This window comes from Cydia strobilella, chromosome 19 (genome assembly GCF_947568885.1).
Source record: "Cydia strobilella chromosome 19, ilCydStro3.1, whole genome shotgun sequence".
NCBI classification, from domain to species: Eukaryota; Metazoa; Arthropoda; class Insecta; order Lepidoptera; family Tortricidae; genus Cydia; species Cydia strobilella.
This window is the reverse complement of record NC_086059.1, coordinates 8,490,318-8,507,371: the sequence shown is the minus strand read 5'-3', so window position 1 is coordinate 8,507,371 and position 17,054 is coordinate 8,490,318. Positions and strand designations below refer to the sequence as shown.

Here is a 17,054-nt window from a genome sequence, read left to right as displayed (position 1 = left end):
ACATGAGTAAGGTAAGGTGGGGTAAGACTAACATAGTTTATTTTGCTTGGGGCAAAATAAACAGCATGAGGACTCCATACAAGTGATAGTCTCACCCCACCTTACCTTATCTCAGTTTAAGTCAGAATTAAGATGAAATCCTAACCGCATATCCTGTACTTGCGGCAGTTGTACGAGAATATTACGAGTATCTACGATAATGCTAAGCGAGGTCGGGTACATTCCCTTTAACCAGAAGTGTAAGTATAATAAATACTTGGGTTACTTAGAAAACCATTGGGCTTAAACCAGTCAGACATTGAATAGAACACGCATGGTATTTCCTTTCAGATCGGAGAACGTGTAACGGAGAAATAACAGCCATACGATACGGCCCGATTTGAACAATGCTTATAAGAAGTCACATCGATACGATACTGATCTGTCAGTGTCAAAGTGACGTTTTTGGTTGAAGAAGTTAAGAGCAACTTGGAGGTATTTTGCTATGCCTATTACTGGATCCAGGCATCTGGCAGCTGTTCATCGGAAAAAAGGAATGAAACTATGAGAAAAGTCCCGAACGTGTCTCATTTAAGGGCCGGTGCCACATTTCATCATTAGAATTAATAACATTACGCTACGATTTTAGAAATTAGTAGACATTATAGCCACAAGGAAACAAGAGATCAAAGCAATAGCTTTTAGGTATATTGGAATCTTGGCCGGACTCAAAGGAATGAGATTCACAGTTAGGTACTTTGTCTTTTGTAGCATACAATTTTTCAAAAAGACAGGTCTTCATAAAAGGAAACGTAGAAACAGTAGAAAGGAAATGTGCTTTAAAGACAATAAGTTGTTAGGATTTTGCTGATTTAAATTACCCTGAGCCCCGAGCTCCATTACTACGAGTTACGATAATTTCTACATATTTTAAATTCTAGGTAGTCGATTTAGATGCATCACAATATCAGTGAACTGACCAGAGGTTAGTTGTGTGCATAGTTTATGTCAAGTGCACAGTGCTCAATAATAGAAGGTAATTTTTCCACTTACTTCAAAAAAAGATTGTAGATATTTACGTCAGTTGTCATAATATTATTGAGTTACAGTTAATAAGGTTTTGTTTTGATTTATGTCCATAATTTATAGTGTTTTTTAAACGTTTTAAAATTATTTTATGTGTCGCAATGGAAAATCAGTTTCAATTTATTGCACAACTATCTTGTGCCCGCGACTTCGTCTGCGTGGAGTTAGTAATTTGGGAAGCTTATTTTTTATCCAATCTGCTTTTTATTCGATTTCCCATACAAACTTCCACCCCCCTTTTCACTCCCTTAAAGGATGATTTCTGGGATAAAAACTACCCTATGTCCTTCCCCGGGACTCGAACTGTCTCTATACCAATTTCAACTAAATCGGTTCAGTGGTTGAAGCATGAAAAGGTAACAGACAGACAGACAGGCAGTGGGTCCGTATATCCGTCTGTCCGTCTGTCTGTCACCAGGCTGTATCTCATAAACCGCGATAGCTAGACAGTTGAAATATTCACAGATGATGTATTTCTGTTTCTGTTGCCGCTATAACAACAAATACTAAAAAGTACTGAACCCTCGTTGGGCGAGTCCGACTCGCACTTGCCCGGTTTTTTTAGAGTTCCGTACCTCAAAAGGAAAAAACCTTATAGGATCACTCGGGCGTCTCTGTCTGTCTGTCTGTCCGTCTGTCACAGCCCATTTTCTCCAAAGCTACTGGACCAATTAAGTTTAAATTTGGTACACATATGTAAATTTGTAACCTTTAGACGGACATGTAACGTAAACAAATTAATTTTAAACATGGGGGCCACTTTTGGGGGGTATATGAGAAAATTAAAAAATAAAGTTTTCAAACTATATCGTGTTACATATTACATATCAAATGAAAGGCCTTATTATAAGAATCTCAAATATATTTCGCTTGTAATTTTAAAATAAATAGTTTAGAAGTTACCTATTCAAGAAAATAGACAAAAAATTACCATTCCCCCCTTTTATCTCCGAAACTACTGGGTCTAAAGTTTTTAAAAAATACACGAAATACTTCCGCTGTCCGTGCGTCTGTCTGTCTGTCCGTCTGTCACCAGGCTGTATCTCATGAACCGTGATAGCTAGACCACAGAATAACTAATAGTTCTACCGTACAGAAAATTCACTCAACAAAAGTCAGATTTAGGTATAAAATTATACCTTTACTCGCAGCCTGCAAGCAAAATTGAAACTTATAACCGCGCACGAACCGTGAATCTTCTTTGCGCGCCGCAGTTTTATGACCGAGCTGTGAGAGTTGGCACGGGGTTGTCACTTGACAAGTTTTTGTACCAGAACCTGATGATTTATTATTTTTAAGATAAATATGTAGGAATTACAAACGCTGATTCTGTAAACATAATTTTTTTATCCGGAGATAGTACGACTTACCTTTCAATATCGTCCGGAATTTAAAAAAATGTTATTTCTGCTTCCTTGTTCTTCCGTTTATTCAGACATACGTAAACAGAACAATAACTTTTATATGGATTAGATCGAGATTTAGGTTTCGAAGCCATTGTGTAATTACAATTTTGCACGAGCGCCACGTAACACGACTATCGTACCATGGGTAGGCAAAATGAGAAAGTTGGTAAACATATAACAGATCTTGGTCTGATATCTCCTAAAACAAAATCCCGCGTCTCGTACAGTTTCAGATAATCCGTCACAGCCTCATTTGTACGAAACACCCTGTTTTTATTAGGGTTCCGTAACCAAAGGGTAAATACGGGACCCTATTACTAAGACTCCGCTGTCTGCCTGTCTGTCCGTCTGTCACCAGGCTGTATCTCATGAACCGTGATAGCTAGAGAGTTGAAATTTTCACAGATGATGTATTTCTGTTGCCGCTATAACAACCAATACTAAAAACAGAATAAAATAAATATTTAAGTGGGGCCCCCATACAACAAACGTGATTTTCTTGCCGTTTTTTTGCGTAATGGTACGGAACCCTTCGAGCGCAAGTCCGACTCGCACTTGGCCGATTTTTATACAATCCATTCAAACTGACCTTGAATAACAACCATTTACTTACTGAAGTAGTATCGCATTGCATGTCTACATATGTCTACGCAGGTCGAAGATTGATGTATTGTGTCTATCGAATAGAAAAATATATTAAATGAGGTAGATAACCTCTCTTTAAAAGTCCCCGGCCAGCTCGGCCGAATTTCACCTTCCCATACAAGCGGAGTTTCGTTCTCATTTTAATACTACGGGTTGGATGTAACTTTGCACATACAATGACATGAGGTATATCTAGGTCTGTAATTAGTTTATATAGCTCCAGTTTATAAAACAAACGAAATAGAGCAAAAATAAGTTTTGTATGAAAAATCGGCCAAGTGCGAGTCGGACTCGCGTTCCAAGGGTTCCGTACATTACACAATTTAAACAATTTAATTTTTATGCGAAATATCTTTAAAAACTCGTAGGGGTCGGATCAAAAACTAAGTAATTAAGTCAGACTCACGCTTGACTGCACATTTCAAATGGGTTTTCCGGTGATCTATAGGTAAAGACTATTTTGTGTATTTTTTTTCAAAAATTTTGGCCCAGTAGTTTCGGAGATAAAGGGGGGGGGAATGGTAATTTTTTGCCTATTTTCTTGAATAACTTCTAAACTGTTTGTCCTAAAATTATTTAAAAAATATATTTGAAATTCTCACAATGAGCTCTTTCATGTGATATGTAACACAAACATCGTCAATGTTGTTTCGTTTGTATGTAGTTTGACAAACTTTATTTTTCAATTTTCTCATTTACCCCCCGAAAGTGGCCCCGTGTTTAAAATTAATTTGTTTACGTTACATGTCCATCTTTGGGTCACAAACTTACATATGTGTACCAAATTTCAACTTAATTGGTCCAGTAGTTTTAGAGAAAATAGGCTGTTACAGACGGACAGACAGACAGACAGACGCACGAGTGATCCTATAAGGGTCCCGTTTTTTTCTTTTTGAGGTACGGAACCGTAAAAAGTATTTTTAGGGTTCCGGTAAAACGGGACCCTATTATATAGTATGAATCTTCTCAAATGATTTTTACGCCCCTAATCTGTTAAACAAAAGCCATTGTTTCTTTTACGTGAGTGGTCGGCCATTGTGTCTGAGCACGTGCCACGTGATGAGAAGATTCATACTATACTAAGACTCCGCTGTCCGTCCTTCTGTCTGTCTGTCCGTCTGTCACCAGGCTGTATCTCATTAACCGTGATAGTTAGACAGTTGAAATTTTCACAGACGATGTATTTATGTTGCCGCTATGACAACAAATACTAAAAACATACATACATACATACATAGCTTACATACATACATACATACATATAATCACGCCTATTTCCCGGAGGGGTAGGCAGAGACCACGGATTTCCACTTGCTACGATCCTGACATATCTCTTTCGCTTCCTTCACTTTCATAACATTCCTCATACACGCTCGCCGGTTTAGGGTGGTCTTGACCTGGCCTTTCAGGATTTCCCCGATTTGATCAGAGAAAGTCCGCCGAGGTCTGCCCCTTCCAACTCCCGTTTCTACCTCTCCCTTATACACTCTCTTTGTTAGCCTTCTTTCACTCATTCTTTCCACGTGTTCAAACCATCTCAACATACCTTTCTCAATTTTTGTCACTACATCTTCGCTCAGTCCACACTTTTCCCTTATCACACTGTTCCTAATTCTATCTTGTAATCTCACACCACACACACTTCTCAACGCTCTCATTTCCACTGCATTCACTTGGCTCTGATGCCTCTTCTGCCATACCCAACTTTCGCTACCATACATAAGTGTAGGCACCAGCACCCCTCTATGCACAGCCGACCGTGCCTTTTGCGACACCTTCTGGCTGCTCATAAAAGCGTTAAGTGCCCCATTCACGCGATTTCCAGCACTCACTCTCCTTTCAATATCTTTATCATGCTTACCGTCCCTAGTGAATAATGTTCCCAGATACACAAACTCTTTCACTTGTTCCACTCTTTCTTGACCAATCAAAATTTCACAGTTGTCATATATTGTTCCTTTTCAAATACCATAACTTTCGTCTTACTTACATTTATTTTAATTCCTTTCCTTTCAAAAGATCCATGCATTCTAGTTACCATCTCCTGCAACTCTTCACCCGATGACGCTAGCAATACCAGGTCATCAGCGTAAAGAAGACATTTGACGGGTAACCCACTCATTCTCAGCCCACATTCATCGTTTCTCAAATCATGCAAACTACTGTCCATGAACAGATTAAACAGCCACGGTGACGCTACACATCCCTCTGCCTAACACCCTTTTCGATGCTAAACCACTCAGTGTACGACCCGTTTACTCTCACACAAGCACTGGAATCCTCATAGAGCGATTTCAGTGCCTGAATGAGACGGCCGCTCAATCCATACACCGACAGTACCGACCAAAGTTCATTCCTCACCACTCTGTCATAAGCCTTTTCCAAATCTACGAAAGCGCAATAGACCTTCTGACCTTTGGCCAATTACTAAAAACACTAAAAATACAGAATAAAATAAATATTTAAGGGGGCTCTCATACAACAAACGTGATTATTTTGCCGTTTTTATAGATAATGGTACGGAACCCTTCGTGCGCGAGTCCGACTCTACGTAGTATCTGAACCTACATAAACTAATTACAGACATAGATATACCTTCTCCTATTGTAAGTACAAAGTTTCAGAGCAAACTAGCTTCTCGTTTTAAAAGGGAAGACTTACCTTCAACACACTTGCTACGACAATGCTACCTTTGTCGTGGCTATAAAAATGTATAATAAGTTGACAAACGAAATCAACGACGGAAACGTAGAGAAAAAATTTGTAAACCAATTCAAAGAATTATTAATATGAAAATGCTACTTTATGGTTAAGCATTATCTAAATGAGTCTATTTTATGAAATTTAATATTTCCTTAATTACTTTTCACTGCTAATTCAATTATATTCTATTCTATTGACATGTTATATTACTCTTGATTCAATTTATATGATTAATGATATTCATTTTAATTATGTATTTTGATTAGTATTTACTAGAAATGTAAAATTAAATGTATTTATTGTAACACCTGTACTCTAATGAACGCGATAGCAATAAAGAGATATGAATATGAAAATGAGAGCGTAACTACGTTTTTATGGTTTTAAGCTTACCGGGCTTACCGGCTACCGGGGAAGCTTACCGGGGACCCTTAAAAGGGAAACGGTGATAGACTTTTCTATAGAGAGACGCACTAATTATTAAAGTTCCTCTCCAAATAGTTTTTCATAAACTTTAAAGTGTAGGTACTATACAAACATTTACTATGATATTCAAGCTTTACTATGATAAACTTTCTTACATATAACTCAGGTACTAGTGACACAGTATTCTCGTGACCTCATTATTATTGAAGATGGCTTTAAGGCGGTTCCCTGAGCCAGCAGCCGAAAAATCTCCTTATATGATCATGTTTTTCTAAGAGGCGTTGATATTCGTAGACGTGGAAAAAATATATGTAGTTCATAAGATAATATATATCTTTAATAACATAGCTTCTGATACACGAATTATGACACTTCGCTCGATACAATTAATTCCCAGAGTAACCTCTAACTCGGACTTTTAATCAAACTTTACTCGGTTATTTATTATGTGATACTATAAACAAAAAAAGAAGAAAAGACAATCTTAACTTAAATAGTAATTTCATAGCGTAAGGTAACGTTTTTAAAATAAATAAAAATCGACAAAATTCGATGAAAATTGACACTTGGCGCGCATGATCTTTTCCGTTCTTTCTTGCGAAATGTGACAGACAAACCGATGGAAAAGCCTACAATCTACAAATTGCTTAAGCAAATCGCGTTACACTTAGTTTTCTACGACTAAGATATACCCTATCATTTAGGTTGCGCCTTGATAATGAGGTCGCGCAACTTTGTATTGATAAACTAAACAGCCTTTACTAGCTACCTATATTTAACACTTAAATACTCTGCCTGGAAATAAATATCTACTAAGAAGTAACTCCTCTTGTATTAGATGAGGACTACTAATTTGTTTGGGTGCCTACATCTACCTACATCGGAATCAGATCTTTATTTTTATTATATAATTTTTTTTTAAGTTAAAATCAATTAAATAATTTTTTTGTTAACCGTTATAAAGTCCCTTCCTCCTTAAAATTATGTTTATAAAAAACACTTTTTTATCGACTTAAAGACTTGAAAGAGGAGGTATTCAATTCATTGGAATCTTTTTTAACGACTTCAGCAATGAAAGTTTTCATTTCGTTGGGATCTTACTTTATGCTATAAAGGGGCCCACTGACTATCCGTCCACCGGACGATATCGGCCTGTCAGTTAGAACAAAAATTTAACAGTTCCGAACAACTGACAGGCCGATATCGTCCGGCGGACTGATAGTCAGTGGGCCCCTTTAGTGATATTCCCCGAATTCTCGAAGACGGCGGGCCGATTTAGAAAACATTTTTCTAAACGTCTTCACAGTCATTACACTGACTTAATTATAGTATTTATATTGCTCGCAACGGGCAGCGGGAAATGCCGTTGATTATCGCGATAATGGACGTTTTTCATACGGTCACACTGGGATTAGCGCGATAATCAACGGCGTTTCCCGTCACTCCCGTTAATGTGGCCCAGGCATTAGAAATCATCATTAAAGAAGTGGAACTGCTGATAAAGACCAAACCGTTTTTTTATTTACCTTTTCGCCGCCATTGACAAATAAAGTCAGTATAATTCGTGCCTCACACGCCACGACTTGATATGTAAATGTTGTCGACGTGCACTTTTTGACATGGCGTTGATGACACTTTATTACTACATTGACGTGGCAGCGAAAAGGTTGAACACGGTAGTAGTCTACTAAAGCCTCAAGGTATTTTTCGGTGTCTGGTTGCAGGATGCTCATGCTATTAGCTTTGGCATGTGTGATGCTGGCGTGGTGGGCGAGATGGCGCGCGCAGCGCCGGCGGCTACTGGCACTGGCTGACAAGCTGCCCGGCCCGCCAGCACTACCCGTGCTCGGAAACGCCCTGATGTTAATTAGAAACCCAGAAGGTATATCATCATTCGATTCACTTCCTAGATAAATAGGTGCGTTCCACGAAATTATCTACCGTTGTCCTGTACCAACGCGAAGTTTCTGAAGATTTGCAGGTATCATATAGAAATTTATTTTTCAATAACAAAGGATCAAAAAAAATGCTCAAAAAAATATAATTAGGCTAAAAACGCTAAAATAAATTAATACACGAAGTAGAATGCTTTGCACGGGACACTTAGTGCATTGCTCCAATAACATGATGACAGCTACGTTTCTCGCAACGTTTAAAGACTCCTTTGAATTTTTCGTTTACTTGGAATTCTAAATACTCGTAAGCACTCGCATTAAAATCCTACCTTACTGTCTTGATAAACAATTATTTTTACAGGAATATTCATCACTTTTGAAAAGCTCAAGAAGGAGTACGGCCGTGCATTCAGATTCTGGCTAGGACCTGATCTCAATTATTGTATCTCGGAACCTGATTACGTCAAAGTAAGTTCTAATTATGATTCGTGTTAGGTCGGTTATTCGTTGCATTTCTATTAGAAATCGCAGTCACTTCTCATTCATCGACTTTTAATCCTATCCTCATTAAAATATTAAATTCTTAGCATATCGTTAATATCATCGATCGCAACCTAAAACGAAACATTAACACTCTAAAGAGCACAAGGCACGAGTAGTTGTTTAGAGTTCTTAAACATCAATCTTGTGTACATACCTGTATGGCCTAGTGGGTAGTGACCCTGCCTATGAAGCCGATGGTCCCGGGTTCGAATCCCGATAATTTATTTGTGTGATGAGCACAGATATTTGTTCCTGAGTCATGAGTGTTTTCTATGTAGGTATATAAGTATGTATTTATCTTTTTATGACAGGTCTGTGATTTAAGTATGTATATCGTCGCCCATAGCCATAGTTGGTACATTACAAGCTTTGCTTAGTTTGGGGCTAGGTCGATCTGCGTAAGATTGTCCTCAAATATTTATTTATACATGTCATATTGGGAAGTTCATTTGATCATCTAAAAAAATGTGTTTGGTAAATTACAGACTCTTCTTCAAAGCAGAAAATTAAATGAAAGGGGCCCGCAATACAAATACATGGTAGATTTCCTAGGCTATGGTATTCTCAGCGGATCAGGTAAGTAAATTTTTATCGAAAATAATGTAAATTAATTGTTTTTTACCAAAGCAAATGTAATTATATGTACTCAAAAATTGTCCGCCGCGAATACTAAATAGTCTAAAAACGATAGTATATTTTTTTTATAAAGTAGTTTTTAATATTCAAGGTAAACTTAAATTTATGTTGATACTACTACGTCAATAGTATGTATCATCATCATCATCATCATCATCATGTCAGCCGATAGACGTCCACTGCTGGACATAGGCCTCCCCTAAGGCTCGCCACTCCGACCGATCCTGTGCTGCTCGCAACCACCGAATTCCCGCGACCTTCACCAGGTTTGTATGTATGTATTCAATAGTACCATTAAAAATAAGCAAAGTAGCCCCTATTTTTAAAGGAAAGGGTAGCAAAGGAGATATAGACGCATATAGACCAGTCTCAATCATACCAGCAATAGCGAAAGTCTTCGAAAATGGCCTAAGTACTCGTCTTACTAGCTTTTTAATCTCCACCGGTAGCTTATCAGATAGGCAGTATGCGTACCGCGCGGGCAGATCCACGACCTCCCTGACCCGCGAGCTGGTTCGGCGCATAATGGCCGCCAGAGAGCATCAGAAGCAAGTGGCCGTCTTGTGCTGCGATCTCTCAAAGGCGTTTGATGTCGCCGACCACGCTGTGCTCGAGAGCAAGCTACAGTATTACGGCATCCAGGGCTCTGTCTTATCTCTATTTAGGAGCCTTCTTCAGAATAGATCGCAAGTCGTTGTCGGTGATGGAGGAAAGGTGAGATCGGATCCATCGGGAGCACAGATGGGCGTTGCGCGGGGATCGTCTGTATCGAACCTTCTATTCTCTCTGCTTCTAAATGACCTGCCGGACGCTATAAAAACAGGGGACGTCCTTATGTATGCTAATGATGTTGCCGCTATTGTAACAGCTTCAACCATAGATGGCGTCCGTCAGGCATTGAACGAAACTGCAGCGCAGCTTGCTCTGTGGTTCAAAACAAACGGCCTCGCACTGAACCTAAAAAAGACTCACTACATTCATTTCAATTTAGCGGGCCGTGCTATGACACCACTCCCTGTTCAGATTGATGGAACATCGCTAGACCAAACCACCACCACAACCTTTCTAGGGTTTGAAATTGACTCGGGTTTGAAATGGGATAGGCACGTCGACAAGATGTGCAACAGAATAGCTAGTGCCTGCTACGCTCTAAGCCGAGTAGCTAGGACAGTGACTCCAGAGGTTGCCCGTACGTGTTACTTCGCTACCGTCCACTCTCTCTTGCAATATGGGGCTGAACTCTGGGGTCGCTGTGCCGAGTGGGAAAGGGTTTTTCGCCTACAAAAACGTGCCATCAGAATCCTTGCACGAGTACCAATTGATACACCAGCTAAACACCTGTTTAAAGAGTTAGGCATACTTACGTTACCTGCTATTGTAATTATGCAAATAGCAGTGTATGTGCGTGAAAATATTAACACGTATAAAACAAATGGCATGGTACATGGTCGCAATACTCGAAATGCAGATAAGCTCGTTTCTATCAACCGCAGGCTAGCCAAGTCCTCGAAACTGACTCTTGTGACGGGCCCCAAGGTATATAACCACCTACCAAAAAATATAACTGCGGCTCCTAATGCAAGCAGCTTTAAGCACCGCCTAAAAAGATGGCTTATTGAGCGCCCGTTCTACAATTATGACGAGTTCATAATGACCAAGGAATTATAATTGTAAAAATTACTTGATTACTTTCTATTAAGTGTTGACTTTTATAATTAAGTAAGATTTATATAATTAAATTATTACCTTGTATCTTTTTGGTTTAAACTGATATGTAATGTGATTGCGCTTACTATGTAAGGATTATTTATTTCCAGTAATTTTTTTAAGTTGTACCCAGACTGACATGTAAATTAGCTTTACCAATAAAATGATTATGATTATGATTATGATTAGTATGTATATTATGTCTTAATGTTGTTTTTATATTTAGGTCCAGTATGGCGAAAGCGCAGAAAGCTAATAAGCCCGAATTATAGCAATAAAGCTACAGAAAACTACAGTTATTCATTCAATGAAGAAACTGGTTTCTTACTGCAGAGACTCAGGGCACGACCTGCTGGGAAATCATTTAATATTTACGAAGAAGTCGTCAAGACGACCACTTACACTGTCTGTCGTAAGCAATATGTAATTATAATTATTATATAACGAAAGTTTTAAATGTTATATGTGTCATTAATTCAAGTGATGGAAATATTTCAGAAACTTTATTCGGCTTGAGCAGAGAACAGACTTTGAACCTCCCCTATCTACAGGAAATTGTCAATGAAACACATCAGTAAGTATTAATTTATCTAGTCTGTTAACCAATACGTTTTCTCTACCATCTTAATCACAATACCTGGTTGTTATCTAATTCGTTTTAATAATGCTATGAGAACTTGGATATAAGGTGAACTAGTTTATACCATCAACATCAGCTTTAGTAGTATATTTATCATCATCCTTCTCTTAATCAATCTATTCCGTCATTCCCATACAACAATAAATTGTTTATACAGATTTTGACTAATGAAATTTCGCGTTTGAAACTTTGATCTTCTTCCTAATATTTAAGAAACATGCAAACCGAAACCGATAGGTCTTTAGAATTGCCCACTATAGATGCGTATGTTTAAAATACACTACTATTTCATACTATTTCAGAATGTACGCAGAAGCATTCATGAGAATGACTAAATGGTATTTACAAATTGAGCCTTACTACTGGCTTTCACAGTACTACCCGAGACATCAAAAGTTCATACAAAAAACAAAACATATGGCGGACGCTGTAGTCAAACATAGATTTGGAAAACTAAATGATACAAGCTTAATTGAACTGGACGACAGCGAAATTGCGTCAAATAAACATGAAGTTTTTAGTACCGTAGATAGGTTAATATTGGAAAAACCAATCGATTATGATGATATGTTAAAACAAATATTTACTATATTTACAACGGTAAGTGTGTTATTATATTAAGTATTTTTATATTGAAACAAAATACTTAGACATCATAGTTAAGCAGCATTTCTCGGGGTTATCTTTATAAATTTTAAAACGCCTATTTTTTTAAAAGCGTTTAAATTTTTTACCAAACTCGAAACTGGCACTCAGTTGCACTGAAAATTTTGGGAATCAATTTTACAAATTCCATCATTACCTAATTGTACTGTTTACTGTTGAATACGCTTAGTCAATACTAAAACGAATGAAATATTTTTTTACCTATAGAGTCAAGAAACATCAGCGAATATTGCTTCTTTCCTACTACTGATGATGGCCTACCACCCCGAATGCCAGGTAAAATTTTGTGTTTAAAATGGGGTTTTACTGGTTTGAAAGTCGTTAGGGAAAATCGTCAGTTAACCTGATTTTTTCTTTTTCTTCAATTAAATTTTATGTCTTGGTTGTTCATTTATATAACTTCTAGAAAAAAAAATGCTTTGATTAACCAAAATAGGTGTTTGACCTACAAACCTGCAAATATCGGTTTATCGAGAGGGCAAGTTCGTAAAAAGTAGAAATCTCAAGAAATAAATTATTAGCTATTGATATCTTGTCTACAAAAGCCTCGGTAACGAAAAATTAATAAATACATAGAAATTTCGTTTATTTCATACTTTTCTTTATTCTTTACACTACACAAATAAACGAAATAAATTACACCACAATTCAAATCAAAATTAATGAAACCATTTGTCGTTTCTGATTTAGCCTCTTCATTTGAATTCACAACACAAATATTGTTTTTTTTTTTTAAATCTTCCTCGCGTTATGCCGGTATTTCGCCACGGCTCATGGGAGCCTGGGGTCCGCTTTGACATAATATTATAACTTGGTTTATAGGAAAAACTGTACGCAGAAATAAAGGAGGTGTTTGGCGGGGAGGATCGGCATGTGAGCGACGAGGATGTCAAGCGCATGCCGTACTTGGACATGGTATTCAAGGAGGTCGTCCGGCTGTTTCCTATCGCGTCGATGGTGCAGCGCAACGTTATGGAAGATATCGATATTAGTATGTATCAAAGCCTGACACTCTTTGATAGAGAAAGGTAGTCTTATTGCGATTCCTATAAGAGGAAAGAGAAAATAGTGCCATGCTTTGTCTTTATCACCTACCGGGCATTTTTCATGGTCGGGTTATGGCATCATGTGGGCAATATTCTTTCTCTTACCCCCGGTCGCTCGGTGGCGCGTCTATCTATAACTACTTGTATATACTATGTCTATGGTATGTACCTATACACAACGGAATATACTAAGATGCGTACTTATTGCAAAAAGAATCGAATATTGGGTTGTCACATTACATAGAAAATCGTTAGGTAATAATTTGAGGAATTTAAAGAGTAGCTTACAAAAGCTGCTTTCTGGCAAAATATTATGGCAGCCAATTTTATAGCTGCATTAGATACTTAAATTTAGGGAGGTACATAAAAAATACATTTAAATAATATTGTCTTCGGTTACCGCGATAGTTACTCATGAAATAAAACTATGAAAACGGATTATATCGCGTATATTGAATTTATAATACATCCCGACGTTTCGAACTCTTTACAGCGTTCGTGGTCAACGGGTGACACCAACTCGTGTCGATTTAAAAACACTCACTTCGGTCGTGTTTTAAAATTCGCCACTCGTTGCGAATTTCCTATTTTTCGCACTTGTATCGTAAATAACTATTAAGTGACCGTGGATATTTAGCTGCCACATGTTATACTTGTTTTTAGACTACACTATAATATAATACTTATTTATAAACACATAGCTATGTACTTATACAAGAAAAAAAATAAAACCATTATTTAGATTTAGGTAATAGAAAATGTGGCACGAAACGGCTTCATCTGACACATGACCCTGTCGATTTCCAACGCTGATCTGCCGATGAGACCACTACTTCCATTTTATTTCCAGGTGACGGCGTTACGCTCCCGGCAGGCAGTTCCCTGACCGTGTTGATATTCCACATGCACCGCGACGAGGACTTCTGGCCGGACCCGGACGCATTCGACCCGGAGCGGTTCAGCCCTGAGCGCTCCGCGGCGCGCCACCCCTGCTGCTACATCCCCTTCAGCTTAGGCGCCATGAATTGTTTAGGTAATTTTTTCTCCGGTTGATCCATTCGCTGTGTCACGTATATATAAAATTGTAATGTAGCTTCCCATACAATGACTTTGTACGCTGCTTCTTTTTCATCTTAGCGTTTTTTGCGTAGAAATCATTGACAAAAATTTACGGAGCCACTAGTTTTAGGTACGAAAGCTACTGCCATCTGACCTTCCAACCCAGTGGGGAACTAGCCATGCCTAAAGCTAGACTGCATCGGTGTTTAAACATATATTAGCCAACTCGCCACTTATGAATCCACTGCTTCCTTTGCAAATGCAGCTATTACGCATCCACTCTGGACAGCCGGCTAAAGCAAGCCAGAGGGCCCCGTCACAGAGCTTCTCTGATTGTTAAAACAACCTAATTAGCGTTTTAAACGATGAGGCACGTGACGTTGTACGGAGGTTAACGCTTTAAGGGGTCCACTGACTATCAGTCCGCCGGGCGATATCGGTCTGTCAGTTGTTCGGAACAGTCAAATTTTTTGTTCTAACTGACAGGCCGATATCGTCCGGCGGACTGATCCTCAATGGACCCCTCTAAATTGAATATTTTACGCTGGTAAAAAACACTTGCAATTTTTCGACAGGAAGACACTTCGGTACCAAATTGGTGAAGACCATCTGCATCAGGGTTCTGCGCGAGTTCAGGCTTACCTCCCCGGAGACCTACGCGGATCTCAAGTTGCTGTGTGCCATATCAGTCGAGTCCGTCAACGGATATCCAGTGTTCTTGAACCCTAGAATCAACTAATTTGAAACAATTAAAATATTATTTTGATAAAAGACGAATTGATTCCATTAATCCCCATCCGTGTTTTGAAAACATGTAACTTGTGTAAGATTCTTTAAAATTACTAATTATTCGAAAAAGATTTAATGAAAAAAGAGTTGAATAACCATTGTCAATCTATAAGTTAGTAAATTTAAAAGTAAAGTTATTGATTGTTGACATTTGTAAATGGAAGGTATTTTAAAGAAAAGAAAAATGCGACTGGCATGACGGTTAACGGGCATTCGGTTACGGGCAGAGGTGAAGGGTGGACGATTGTTAAGAGAGGTGATTGGATGTTGAACTGTAACGGAATATTGTGATCAAGAAATATATTGTTGTTATGAAAGCTGCGGTTTTTCTTACACTTGAATGGTCCATTTAAGTATGGCACAGACGGCATCGAATTGCATAAGGTAAGGTGGGGTAAGACTAACATAGTTTATTTTGCTCGGGGCAAGACTAATAGTATGAGCCTTCAATACAAGTGATCCATCCATTTTTGAATGAATCACGGTTAGTTTCACAAGACTTATAAGTACGTATATCGGGAGCTCGAAATCAATACAAAAGGTAATCACGCTCCATATCCCGGTGGATATAAGTCAAGTGATAGTCTTACCCCACCTTGTATTCTGCCCGTTAAGGGCATCGTGCAAATTTGCTACTGTTATTCATCATCTAAGCAGACTATTACATATTTCAAAAGTACCTATATGAAGGCTGAATCACACTTCACTTTTATAGAAATAGAAATACTTTATTTGGTGTATAATATAAAACTTAACCTATTACATCTTATTCTAATATATTCTAACACCAAAATGGATGCCACTCAGCATATGCCGATGACTAAGATATTTAGCCATGGCGCTGGTTTTCAGGGCAACCAAGCCAGCTGGTCTTATGATTTACATTAAGAAATAGTTTAAACAATACATTCGTGATAATCATACAGACACATGTATAATTATGTGAAGTAGATTTCTTGCAGTTCGAAAACTGGAACCAATGGGGGGGAAAAGAAAGATTTGCCAAGAAGCTTCCCAGTTCAATTTTTTAGTATCTGGAAGATGTCATGGTTATGTTTTTTATAATACATAATTATAATAGGCAATCTGTGTATAATTATAAATGTTGTGTTAAGAATATGTAACCTAGAATATAAAATAAACCTTTTACAGTCCAAGTAATTATATAATAAATAAATAATGTCAGGTAATGGCTATTAATATTCCTGGTTATTATTGAACAGACATTTACGTCTATGCGCGCGATGCTTAAGATTTAATTAAATCTAGCCATATCAGCTTTATTCCAACTTCTACCTCACCACGCAAAACACCGTAAGTGCCATTTGAAATAAATGTTAACGTGGACTTTACTGCGCGAGAATAAGGTAAGGAATTTAAAAAAAAGTGTGTGTATGTTGTGTTCCCATTAGCCGTATGACCTGTTTCACTGAGTGACCAGTTTTAATATTATAGCTTGAAATAATTTAATTTTACTTGAAACGCTTCTCGGGTTTATAGCTAATACAACACTCGATTTGGGGAAGATTGAAGACATGTCTCATACCCATAAGTAAGTTGTACCTTTGCCCGGCTTAGCATTGTGCAAGTAAATAACAGAATATTCTCAATATTGCAGGAGCATTCTCGGAAGTTTCTGGAAACTTACACAAGAATTTAAAGCAAGTTTCCATTCAGAAATATTCCTGTGGGAATTATTCAATAATTATATATCACATGTTAATTAGACAGGCAGAAGGAGTATCTAAGTAATAAAGCCTGTATTTATTAAGGTCTAGACATATATTCTCATTGTTTTGCTAAATTAAAATTTCTGAGAAGTTTTCCT

The 17,054-nt window shown here is 37.8% G+C and overlaps 1 protein-coding gene across 1 annotated transcript; it reads left to right on the top strand.

The window, feature by feature from the left end:
• The first annotated feature begins 964 nt into the window (after positions 1–964).
• LOC134750129 (cytochrome P450 4C1-like) lies at positions 965–15,211 on the top strand. Its single transcript, XM_063685240.1, has 11 exons — positions 965–1,015; positions 7,970–8,127; positions 8,502–8,608; positions 9,169–9,259; positions 11,253–11,438; positions 11,525–11,600; positions 11,969–12,266; positions 12,540–12,608; positions 13,155–13,323; positions 14,229–14,411; positions 15,013–15,211. The coding sequence occupies exons 2-11, from the start codon at positions 7,971–7,973 to the stop codon at positions 15,174–15,176; spliced, it is 1,500 nt and encodes a 499-aa protein (XP_063541310.1). The 5' UTR covers positions 965–1,015; position 7,970; the 3' UTR covers positions 15,177–15,211.
• Positions 15,212–17,054: the final 1,843 nt, after the last annotated feature.

Excerpts from the sequence above, each read along its gene's own strand:
- LOC134750129 (XM_063685240.1), top strand. The coding sequence starts at position 7,971 with ATGCTCATGCTATTAGCTTTGGCATGTGTGATGCTGGCGTGGTGGGCG. Across the intron at positions 8,128-8,501 it reads GTTAATTAGAAACCCAGAAG|GAATATTCATCACTTTTGAA; the intron begins GTATATCATCAT and ends TTATTTTTACAG. Across the intron at positions 9,260-11,252 it reads TGGTATTCTCAGCGGATCAG|GTCCAGTATGGCGAAAGCGC; the intron begins GTAAGTAAATTT and ends TTTTATATTTAG.